We start from the raw sequence: 12,378 nt of genomic DNA on the forward strand, positions 1-12,378 counted from the left end.
AGCAGTCAGTGCTCTTAATCTCTAAGCCATCTCTCCAACCTCAAGCAGTAAGTATTCTTAACAATTGAGCCATAGCTCTAGATTAATATACATAATATATAATACACACACATATATGTATATACACACATACACACGTGAGATAAGGTCTTCTGTATTCCAGCCTGTTTTTGAGCTTGCTATATATATTGCAGGTCATTTTTTTTATTAGATATTTTCTTTATTTACATTTCAAATGTTATCTCCTTTCCTAGTTTCTCCTCTGAAAATCCTCTATTCCCTTCCCCCTCCCTCTGTTCTCCAACCCACCCACTCCTGCTTCCTGGCCCTGGCAGTCCCCTATACTGGGGCATAGAACCTTCACAGGATCAAGGGCCTCTCCTCCCATTGATGACCGACCAAGCCATCCTCTTGCAGGCCATCTTTAGCTACGTAGTGTGTTCAAGGCTAGCTTGGGCTACAAGAGGATGACATGAACTCCTGATTCTTTTGCTTTCTACCCCTGAGCCCTGAAATGAAAGTTATGTATCATCATGCTTCATCTATGCAGTGTGAGAGATGGAGCTCACGCCTTTGTATATGCTAGGCAAGCACTCTATTACTGGGCTACACTTTCAGCTTTATTTTAATTAATTAATTAACTAATTGATCAGAATTAGTTAGGTTTTTGCAAGACAGGGTTTCTCTGTGTTAGCCCTGCTGTGCAAACTAGGTTGGCCTCAACTCCACCTGCCTTTGCTTCCCAAGTTCTGGGATTAAAGGCATGTGCATGTAAGTTAATAAATTGATTAAAATTTGGGATAGGGTTTCATTATGTAGCTATAGCAGGACTGGAGCTTGCTTGGTAGAGCAGGTTGTTCTCAAATTCACAGAGAAATGCCTACCTTTGACTTCCAAAAATTGAAATTAAAGGTGTGGGCCACCTCAGCCATATTTTACTAAAATGATAAATTATGGTTGTATATATTTACTGGGTACAATATGATGTTAGAGAATATTCCTATGATGGAAAATGACTAATCAAAATGGGAGGCTTTTCATTTGTGGTACTGAAAGTAGACCCCCCAGGCCTCAAATATGCAAGGCAAACATTCACCTATCTCCAGTCTAATGGAGGGATGGTGTGGTTAGTAAAGCCACCGACTGTCCCTGTAGAGTCAGAGGTTTCTGATCTGATATGTTTATACTTTAGATAGGCCCACCTCATTCAAACCTCTCACTGTGCACAAGAGCTACTCCGTGTTCTGCCACGTTGACTGGGGTTAGGGGTTGGGGTGGGGATCATCCACACAGGTCAGAAGAGGCTGTTATCAAATGTGATGCGCTGTCACCCTCTGCTTTAGTCTCTGGAGACAGTATATCTCATCAGATTTAGAGTTTGGCCGGCAGCCGCCAAACCTCAGCAATCCTCCTGTGCCCACCCTTCGTAGCGCCAGGGTTGCAGAAGCATTCGGCAGCGCCCAGCTTTTTACATGAGTAGTGGGGATTTGAACTCAGATTCTTATTCTTATCTCCTGAAGCACCTCCAGAGGTCTTCATTAGTTTGCTGCATACTGGGCCACTCCCCACATTTCCCCTTTTCACTTTCTCTTTTCCTTTCTTTTTCTAGTGCTGGAGGAGAAACCCAGGGCTCCCGGTATACTGGACAAGTGCTGTCACTGAGCCACAGCTTCAGGTTATGTTTTTTAATGTAATTTTTTTTTTAAGGAAATGGGTCCAATCTGCTCATGATGTGACCAGCAGTCCCAATGTGCCACTGAGCTAACACTTCCCGAGAGCGGCCCTCTACCAGTGACCCAGGGATCCCAGGGGAGGGAATTACTGTTCGATTACAGTTTGATGCTGTCTTCCAGTAGCTGAGCTCTGCTTGCCTGCAGTGGAAACTGGCTTGACTGCTGCCCTGGCTGCTTTCCCCCCAGGCTTTGCCTTCTTACTCCCCAATAGGGAAGTTCTAGGGTTGCCTCCAAATCACCATTTTGTACGGAAATTAATTTATTTGTTTTTGTTTTCTTGATTCCGTAGCACAGGTTAACCTCTAGCCTTGGTGGCAAACAAAACGCAAGGGTCCATTTTCAGTACAAAAGTCCCTTAGATGGGCATAGGTTTCAGGTAAGCAGAAGGAAGGCATTGGCTTCTTTGCCCTAACAGCTTGTGCCTTCTTCTTGTCTGGCCTTTTAGTTAACCTTCTTTCCAAACCAAGGTTATCTTTACAGGATGAGAGGGTACAGGCAGCTGGCTGCATCATGACCAAGAGCATACATTGAAAAAAGGGGGAGATGAATGGATAATGGAACTCAGGCAACATGCAGCAAAGCGGGGAAAGGAATTTTGATTAGGACCATTAATAAAAAATAAAAAGGGACAGTTTTCTCCCAATGGGGCGCCATTGCCAGTTTTGTTGGCATTTCACCTTACAAGGTCGTAAAATAAACTGCCTCAATTTTTGTCATCCCAACTCTCTAGTACTCATTGTCAGGAGGGATCAGTCCCTAATACCCACAGCTTCCAAGAAAACCTCCTTCCTCTACCTTCCAATTGCTATGATTACAAGTATGAGTTCCCATAGCCAGCCTGACTCTGTTGTAGTGCTAGAATGGAGATCCAGAGCCTTGGATGGGCAGTGGTGGCAATGCCTTTAATCCCAGCACTAAGGAGGCAGAGGCAAGCAGATCTTTGTGAATTCAAGGCCAGCCTGGTCTGCAGAGCAAGTTCCAGGACAGCCAAGGCTACACAGAGAAACACTGTATGAAAATAAAAAACAAAACAAAACAAAAAACCCCCACAAAATAAAACAAAACTAAAAGCCTCTTGCTTGTCAACTAGGTGCTCTCCCACTGAGCCACACACACATTGCTTGCATTTTGGTCTCTGAGGAAGGTGATACTCATAGAGATTTCCTTTCAGTGGTCCCTTTATTAGAGGTCTGTGGTTGCTCAAAGGATCATAGGGATAAGGCCTCCTGGATCTTCAAGGGTCTCTCAAAGGAGTTCTTAGTTTTCAACCTAGAAGAAATAAGAGAATATGAAACTTAGACGTAATGTGTGGTTGGGTCTGCCCTCCTTGCTATGGAATCTTGGATATAGGACAGGACAGGAGCCCAAAGTGAAGGAGTGGACACCAAGCTGATGGGGAAATGTCTACAATCCCAGCACTTGGGAGTCTAAGGCCAAATGATTTGGAGAGTTTAAGGCTAATCTTGGGCCCAGGAGGCAGGCAGATACATCTGTGTGAGTTCCAGGTTACATAGTGAAAATACTGTCTCAAGAAACAAAAAAAACAAGAAACAAAACAAAACTAACCCAGGTTATACCACAAGTACAAGTCCCTATTAAGACAAATCAACCTGGCAAATACAGAAGTGGATGCTCACAGTCATCCATTGGATGGAGCACAAGGTTCCCAATGAAGGAGCCAGAGAAATACCCAGGGAGCTGAAGGGGACTGAAGCCCCATAGAAGGAACATCAATATGAACTAACCCGTACCCTCAGAGCTCCTTGGAACTATACCACCAATCAAAGAAAACACATGGTAGAACTTTTGGCTCTAGCTATATTTGTAGCAGAGGATGGCCTAGTTGGTCATCAACGGGAGGAGAGGCCCTTGGTCCTGTGAAGGCTCTATGCCAGGACCAGGAATGGGAGTGGGTGGGTTGGGGAGCAGGGGGAGGGGATAGGGGATTTTCGGAGGGGAAACTAGGAAAGGGGATAACATTTGAAATGTAAATAAAGAAAATATCTAAGAAAAAGAAAAAACAAACTCAAACATGTCTGCAGGGAAGGGCAGGCAGATAAATAGCTTAATGAAAACAGGAGTGGTAATATAGAGGTGAGGCTAGAGGATCCAAAATGAAAGACCATTCCCCACCTTGCCTCAAAGTCAAAACAGCAGGCCGGGTGTGGTGGCACATGCCTTTAATCCCAGCACTCGGGAGGCAGAGGCAGGCATCGGATTTCTGAGTTCGAGGCCAGCCTGGTCTACAAAGTGAGTTCCAGGACAGCCAGGGCTACACAGAGAAACCCTGTCTTGAAAAACCAAAAAACCCCAAACAAACAAACAAACAAACAAACAAACAAAATCAAAATAGCGGCTGGAGAAATGGCCTTGCAAGCATGAAGACCTGAGTCTGATCCCCAGAACCCACATAAAGATGCTGGGTGAAGTGGCATCTTTCAATCCCAGCACTGGAGATCTGAAGACAAGAAGACTTAGCCTACTAGCCAGCAAACCTAGCCATTTTGGTGAGCTTCAGTCTGATGGGAAATCCTGTCTCAAAGGAGGTAGATAGATGCCTTTCCTGAGGGTAAAACCGGAAGTTGTCTTTACCACCACAGACATAAACACACACATGCAAATGCACGGCCCCCGCACACACTAAAAAGGAAAAAGAAGGAAGTAGCAGTTGGATGTAATATATTTCAAAAGCCTGCAATCTCTGCACTTGAGGCAGAAACAGGAGGGTGGAGGGAGTGGAGGCAAGCCTGACCATCACAGTGAGTTCAAGGCTAGCTTGGGTTAGACTGTGTTTCACAAACAAAACAGACTCTGGTAATGTGACTGTGCGGTTAGGTAGTGGTAGAAATCAGAGGCTGGGTGATACTTTTATTTTGGTTGTGCTGGCTAGGTCTAGATTGCTCTAATGTAAAGGAGCCTCAGGAGTCAGGGAGTCAGAGGCTATCAAGAACCTGCAGGGTTGGGATGAGCAGAGAAGAGCAACACAGGAGTAGGGACTGGACTGAGGTTTTGCCACCAGTATAATTTGGAGCAGGTAGGTTAGGCTTCTATGAGCAGAAGCCTTCACATTAGGAGTCTAGAGTGAGTTCTAGGCTGGTATCCTGAGGTAGTGTAGGCAGAAGGGTTTTATCTTAGGTATTGTCAGAAATTGATAAAAAATGTTATAAGACAAATTGCTCTTCAGATGAGCAATCTTCAAAGCTGAGTAGTATCAGGCCACAATCATGATGAGGCCCCGAAGAGAGAAACTTCAGTTCCCAAACAGCCCAGGCTGTAGCTGTGGCTGAACCGCAACAGTGGTTTGGGGTAGAGAGCTGGACAGCAGAAGTCTGTAATCTAGCAAAGCTATGTAAAGAAGGCCGGACTGAGGTCAGAGAGGTGGCATCAGAGGTGTTAGGAGTTAGGCAAAAGGTGAGATGACTGGGGCAGGGCCAGGGCTGAAGTTGTGTCGCAGAATAGACAGGACAAATGATGCCATAGAGAGAGACTCAAGGTTGTGCCTGAGCCATGTTTCGAAGATGCATGGGTGACAGGCTAAAGCTCAGGCACAGGGACAAGCAGACTCACCTCTGTGAAGTGAGGCCAGGTGCGCAGCAAGTTGAAGAGCGCGTTCCCGGGGCAGTGGGTGACCACTAGCTGGCGGTGGCCAAGCAGCTTGTAGTCTGGCCGCAAGAGACCTGCGCGAATTGCGCAGCTCGGGAGCGCGTCGCGCACTGTGTTCAGCGCAGCTTCGTTGGGCAGTGACCCAGTGTAGTTGCCCACAAAGGCCACACCGAAGCCGCGGGAGTTGTAGCCGCGTGTGTGCGCACCTACCCAGTGCCAGCCACGGCCCTGGTACACATAGCCGTCGGAGCCTACCACGAAACTGTGGAGGGGATGGGATATTTTAGGATCAGCGGGACTTTGTTTCTGTGCCTTACAACACCAAGTGCAACACACTGCTTCTGTTTCATTCAATTTAGTATCATTTGAACACCAAGTGCAAACCCAGAAACCTTTCTTTCTTGCAAAATGGTGCAGAATACCCTAATCATAGCATTCAGAGAAAGAATCAGGCAGAACTCTATGAGTTCGAGACTAGCGGTTTCCACATAGTGAGCTGCAGGCCCGCTGAGACCGTGTTTCATTAGGAGGAGGAGGAGGAGGAGGAGGAGGAGGAGCAGCAGCAGCAGCAGCAGCAGCAGCGGGCTGTGGTGGCCTAAGCCTTTAATCCCAGAACTAGGAAGTTCGAGGCCAAGGTTCCAGGACAACTTGGGCTACACAGAGAAAACCCTGTCTCTCAACAAAACAAAAGAAAACAAGCTTTCTCCTTTTTGAATCTACCCCTAAGAACCAGTCACATCCCTCTTCACTCTTCTGTCACTCTCCCTTGCGGGACTCATAGCCCCACCAGTTTTGGACCTCGCCCCTTATTTTGACCACAGTATGTTTTTTGACCATGCCCACTACAAAATTCTTCTACAACTTGTTCATTTCAGCCCACTCATTCTACCCCCTGCCTTCCAGTCCCTTCCACAGTGGTCTAGGCTAGGTCCACCTGTAGCCGATGTCATCCCAGCTGCGCACATCCTGGTGGAAACGCTGCATGGAGCGCATATTGGCGGCGCAGCTCTGGAAGGTGGTGCAGGGTGGCGCTGGCACGTATGTGTGATGCACATATAAGAATCCAAGTGGCAGCCGGAGTGGCGTTGGGTGGCCTCGGTAGGGAGCAGCTCCCCAACGGCAGCGGGGGTGAATGGCTGGGCATCCTTCAAGAGCAAGGGAGCATTAATTAGACTTTGATTATCAAGCATTTCCTTCTGGAAGACAGAATCACTATTAAAATGAACCTGTGTGCATTCCTCCAGCCTCCAGGGTTTGAAAAACATCTAGTTTTAGACCAGGGAGATGGCTCAGAAAGCATACACAAGAAAGAGAGGAAAGAAAGAAAGAAAGAAAGAAAGAAAGAAAGAAAGAAAGAAAGAAAGAAAGAAAGGAAGGAAGAAAGAAAGAAAGAAAGAAAGAAAGGAGGGAGGGAGGCAGAGAGGGAGGGTGGGAGAGAGGGAAGGAAGAAAGGAAGATATATATATATATATATATATATATATATATATATATAGGATCCACTATATGTCCCACTTCTAGGAGAAAACCTAAAAGTGTGAATATGGTAGTGTATCCCTGTTAATCTCAGCATTTGAGAGATTAAGGAAGGGGGCTTTCAAGTTCAAGACCAGCCTGGGCTATATATGTAACCTTGTCTCAATAAACAGGTTAAAAATAAATCAGCCCTCATGTGTTGCCTTCCAGTTGTGAGCTGCCTCTTGTCTTGGATAGGTGTGGAGTTCAAGGCTCATGAAGCCCAGGCTGCCCTTGATATATATTCAAGAATGACCTTGAACTTCTGATTCTCAGGTCTCTACCTCTCAAGAGCTAGGCTTACCAGCATGCACCACTATGTACAGTTTACTGTGGTGGTAGGAATCGAATGCAGGGTCTTTCTTATGCATGCGCTCTACCCCAACCCCCCCCATTTTTTTTTAACATTTTTAACATAAGAATTTATATGATTTTTATTTACTCTTCAAGGACCAACTCTAGCATTTCTTTGCCCATGAAGTTGTCTTTATAGATTCTGCTGTCCCCCTGGATTTCCTGAGCCCTGGATCCTGCTGATCCAGGGGATCACAGTGGGCCATAAGTGTCTACTTAAGAGGATCCAGGGGGAACTCCTTACCCAGGAAAGCCTCAGTGAACTCCTTGGTAGCCAAGGTGGCTACCTGAGCCAGCTGCTCTTGGCTAATGTTCTGCAACTGTAGATGTTCTGGCTCCAGTTTCTGTAACAGGACAAGGGCCTCCCATACCTGCTGGGCCAGGGTAGGGGCTGAAGTCAAAGCAGCACCGTTCTGCCTTCGGAAGTTACTTCGGAACACCGGGTCTCCATTCACCCCAGCTCCATAGTACTCTCTTAGCAGGTGGCTGAGGGGTGGGTGGGGCCTAGGGATTTGGCTCAAGTGGTTCCCAAGGAGAGCTCCATCTAAGGCACCATTGAGGAAAGCCATGGTGAGCCTGGATGCCTGGGGGTCCAACAGTGTGAAGACCCTGGGGGCAGTAAGCTGGTCCCAGCAGCCCTCAGTTCCCAGGCCTGGAGGACTCCAAGTCTGGGTCCTGTGGAGGAAGGTCAGACCTAAGTCACCAGCCAAGGTGATTGCCAGGAGTCTGTCCACAGTGGTGGGAGTCTTGGCTTTGTCATTTGGTAAAGTGGCTCCAACATCTGGAGAAGAGGCATTTGGAAAAGCATCCTTGAGTACTGGCCAGGTGACTCCAATATTGGCCAAGGTGTCTCCAGCATCACAGGGGGTAGCCAGACAATCTGAAGGCAAGTTAGCAAGGCTGTGTGCCTGTAGACCGGCCTCTAGCCCAAACAGCAGAGGCTTCACAGCTACAGTGGAGCCATCAGGTGCCAGCACCACTCCATATTCCCGCCCATTCTGTACATCATGTTGAGCCACCTCAGAAATCAGTGCTTGAAGCTCCGGGCTGAGAGAGTGAGGATCTGGCTCTGTAGTGTTGTGGCTTGGTGCTCTCAGCAGCAAGCGCTGGTGAAGGGAATTGTGGGTGCTGGAGTTCTTGGCTGACAGAATCCATGCAGAGGCAGTGATGCTGGCCTCAGTCACTGGTACCTTTTGCTCAAGTTCAGCAAGGGCCTGGATGATGGAGTCCATGAGCAGAGGCAAGGAGGAGGCTGCAGGAAGAAAGAATGAGTCAGCCCAGCCACCCAGCTTCATTTGTTCTGGAATGTTCCTCTGTTCAGGTCACATTCTCCAAGTGTTCCTACCTCTTCATCGGACACCATTGTGACCAGCACTACCATTGTGTAGAGGAAGAAATGGAGGCACCCAGACTGTTGCCTGTTGGTTAAGGAGGTAGAACTGTCTGAGCACTAACTAGGGAGCCATGGAAAGACTATAAACAGGATAGAGGCCTGGCCAGGTTAGCGTTTGTGGTGGTTTAAATAAAAATATCCCCCATAGGCTCATAAGTTGGGCCCATTGGTCATTAGGGAGTGGTGCTATTGGGAGGGTATAGGAGGTGTATCCTTGTTGGAGTGGGTGAAGAAGTGTGTCACTGGGAGTGGGCTTTAGGGTTTCAGAACCCCAAGCCAGGCACAGTGGCTCTCTCTCTCTTGTTCTTGCTGCCTGTGGATCAAGTTGTAGAACTCTCAGCTCCTCCACTACCATGTCTGTGTAACATGCTTTCCACCATGCTAAAAATGGACTAGACCTCTGAACCTATAAACCAGCCCCAATGAAATGCTTTCCTTGATAAGAGTTGCTGTGGTCATGCCTGTAATCACCTCATTTAAAAGTGCTGAGGCAGGAGGATCACTACAAATTCAAGACTAACCTGAACTACATAGTTCCCTGCCATCCGGGCTACAGAGTGGGATCTTGTCTCAGACAGACAAACAGACAGACACACAGACAGGTGAACAGACAAACGAGTAACCAAAGGGCGGGGAGGAGGATGGGTTTTTCCCTCTTTAAGAAAAGGAATGCAAGCCAGGAATACTGGCACATGCCTTTAATCCCAGCAGAGGAAGCTGATCTCTGAGTTTGAGTCCAGCCTGATCTATAGATCAAGTTCTGGGATAGCCAGAGCTGTAGTAAGACCTTGTCTTGAAGAATGAAAGAAGGAAAGAAAGAAAGAGAGAGAGAGAGAGAGAGAGAGAGAGAGAGAGAGAGAGAGACGCAAACAAGCAAGTGGAAGCTAGAAATGTTTGGTTATCAGGTCCACAGTAGAGTTATGGGTTGTTGGATAATTGCCAATGTTTATTGAAGCACTTATCATGTGCCAGTGACATATTTAACCTATTTAATCCTCACAAAGCATTATAAGGTATATCTCATTAGCTTCCTGTTACAAGTGAAGCATCTGAAATGGAACTGTCATGTTAGTTGCTTCAGGTTACCCAGCTAGGAAGTGGAGGAGGTGTGATGTGCATCTGAGAAGGTAGGTTGTTTTGTTTGTTGCAGGGGCTGCTTCTATATTGGAGGCTGGCCTCTAACTCATTATATAGTCCAGGCTGACCTCCCACTCATGAGCCTCCTGCTTCAGCTCCTATGTTCTGGAAACAAGTGTTTGTACACCTAGAGCCTCAAGGTCATTTTAATCCTAGTGTCTGGAACTGGTGCTCTTCTGTGGGCAATGCAAGTTACAATTCTGTAACTTGGCTCTTTTCTGTGTAAAATATCCTTTCTCTTCTGCTTCTCAACCAATCCCAGCTCTCCTTCCTCCCATCCTGGTTCTGTGTATCTCTTCTCCAGGAAATTATCCTTAACTTTTGCCTCCAGGTCTCCAGGTCTTTCTGGCATCCCTTCCTTGATTCTATGGGACTTGGATCATGTAAGGTGCCAGAGTGGCAGTTTGCTAAGAGCTGGAACCTTGTCCCATTAGGGTTGAACAAAGCAAGTACCCCTCCCCCTCAGGCCTCTGTCCTCGGACTCACCTGCCCCTGGCTCTGACCACAGCAGCAATCCAAGCACGATCCAGAGGGCACCCCAGGCCTTCATGGTGGGTCTCCAGTTCCAGGGCACAGACCCAGCAGAGAACCTCAGAGGCCCTAGGAGGATAGGAGCATGAGAATTAACTTGTTGCGGTCACCCCAGTGGAGGTAAGGTTGTGTGGGAGTAGAGAACCTAGGTCAAGGTTATCTGGTCTCAAAGTCCTGTCCCCGTCCAGAGTGACATGATGGGTCAACAAGACAGGTCCCTGCCAGAAGAAGTCCGTAGACTGGGAAGTTCAAACTCCAGAAATGTAAAATTATAATCAATTATTATTTTGCAGAATTGGGATTAAATCTAGGAAGTTAAGCAAGCTGGGCAAGCACTGTGCCTTTGAGCTGTGTCCCCAGCTTCCCTTTATTTATTTATTTATTTATTTATTTATTACATTTTATCTTATTCTATTTGTTCTAAAATATTTTTTAAAAGACTTTAGTGAGTTAAAGTCCAGCCTGGTCTACAGTCCCCTTTTTACATTTTATTTATTTTATCTTATTTTATGTATTCTAAAATATGTTTTAAAAGACTCTAATGAGTTTCAGGGCAGCCAGGGCTATGTAGAGAGAACCTGTTTCAAGCAAAACAAAACAACAAACAAACAAACAAACAAATACCACCACCAACAAAAGACCTCCCCCAAACCAAAAACCAAAAAACACCCACTCCTGTGTTTAAACCAGGTAGTGGTGGCTCATGACTTCAATTCCAGCACTCAGGAGTCAGAGACAGGTGGATCTCTGAGTCTGAGGCCAACATGGTCTACAGAGAAAACCTTGTATCAAATAAAGTGTGTGTGTCTGTGTCTGTGTGTGTGTGCGCACACGCACATGCACACACACACACACACACACACACACATATGAATGAAAGTCTTTGATAGGCTATTTTTCTGCTGATGAAATGAGCCAATCCAAGCCAGATTTGAATATAATAAAGGCAGGTTGATTGGGAAGCTGTTTTAGGTGAGTTCACTGGTTCTAAGGATTAAGGCCAGGGAAGTCACCATGGGGGTGGGGTGGGGAGAAAAAGAGAGAAAGGCCAAAAATGAAAGTACAGAGAGAGAAGAGAGAGAGGGAGAGAGAGAGAGAGAGAGAGAGAGAGAGAGAGAGAGAGAGAGAGAGAGAGAGAGAGAGCACAAAATGAAAAATGTTTGGATTCTATAAGAGGAGGGCAGCTCTGCCCTGGGCTGGAAAGTTCATGGTTGGGGGCAGGGTATACCAGTAAGAGACTGAAGACCAGGTCTGCTTTGATATGTAAAATGTACACTTCAGGCCCTTGTGTCCCCCCTCCCCAGTAAACATGCCTTTAATATATTCTAATCTGGCTTGAATCGGCTCATTTCACCTACAAAGAAATAACCTACCAGTATTATTATTGTGTATATGTGTGTAGTGTGTGCTCATGGGCTATGTGTATGTACCACAGCATGCAAGGGAAGATAAGAGGACAACTTTTGGAAGTCAGTTTTCTCCTTCCTCTTGGAGATCTAGAGAGAGAACTCCAGTTGTCAGGGTTTGCACAACAAAATGCCTTGACCCACCAAATCATCTCTCCAGCCCCTTTATTTTAATTGTGTACATATGTGTGGGATTTTGCAGGAGGGCCATGCCTATGAAAGACCAAAGAGGTCATTGGATTCCCTGGATTTATTTATTTATTTATTTATTTATTTATTTATTTATTTATTTATATCATCTCTCATTGGATTCCCTGGATTTATTTATTTATTTATTTATTTATATCATCTCTCCAGCCTTTCTTTCTTCTCTCTCTCTCTCATCTCACCCAGCCCTTCCTTCCTTCCTTCCTTCCTTGCTTGCTTGCTTGCTTCCTTCTCTCTCTCTTTTACTTTTCTTTAAAAAACAAAAACAAACAAACAAACAAACAAAAAACCAAGGTCTTGCTATATAACCCCCAGAACTTTTGCTATGTAGACCTAGCTGCCTTCAAACACAAAGATCTGCTTGTTTCTGCCTCCTGAGTGCTAGGATTAAAGGCACACACCATCATACCCAGAGACATCCATCAGTTTTTAAAGAAGAGAGATATCTTTTGGCTTACAGTTTCAGCAGTTGTAATTCTTGGTCAGTTGGTTGGCCTGG

The 12,378-nt window shown here is 46.1% G+C and overlaps 1 protein-coding gene across 2 annotated transcripts; it reads right to left on the reverse strand.

Annotated features, from left to right (window-relative positions):
* Positions 1-2,893: 2,893 nt before the first annotated feature.
* On the reverse strand, positions 2,894-10,430 carry Pglyrp2 (peptidoglycan recognition protein 2). Of its 2 annotated transcripts, XM_021149664.2 has the most exons (5): positions 10,222-10,429; positions 7,450-8,457; positions 6,271-6,481; positions 5,301-5,598; positions 2,894-3,002 (listed from the first exon to the last, which is right to left on the reverse strand). In XM_021149664.2, the coding sequence occupies exons 1-5, from the start codon at positions 10,283-10,285 to the stop codon at positions 2,991-2,993; spliced, it is 1,593 nt and encodes a 530-aa protein (XP_021005323.1). In that variant the 5' UTR covers positions 10,286-10,429; the 3' UTR covers positions 2,894-2,990. The 2 variants fall into 2 exon arrangements, with proteins under 2 accessions (XP_021005323.1, XP_021005324.1); XM_021149665.2 differs by lacking the exon at positions 5,301-5,598 and having other exon boundaries at positions 10,222-10,430.
* Positions 10,431-12,378: the final 1,948 nt, after the last annotated feature.

This window comes from Mus caroli, chromosome 17 (assembly GCF_900094665.2).
Source record: "Mus caroli chromosome 17, CAROLI_EIJ_v1.1, whole genome shotgun sequence".
NCBI lineage: Eukaryota > Metazoa > Chordata > Mammalia > Rodentia > Muridae > Mus > Mus caroli.

Coding starts and splice junctions, on each gene's coding strand:
- Pglyrp2 (XM_021149664.2), bottom strand. CDS start 10,285: ATGAAGGCCTGGGGTGCCCTCTGGATCGTGCTTGGATTGCTGCTGTGG. Junction 6,482..7,449: donor GTTCACTGAGGCTTTCCTGG/GTAAGGAGTTCC, acceptor TTGCTCTTGAAG/GATGCCCAGCCATTCACCCC. Junction 5,599..6,270: donor TGGGATGACATCGGCTACAG/GTGGACCTAGCC, acceptor TCCCCTCCACAG/TTTCGTGGTAGGCTCCGACG.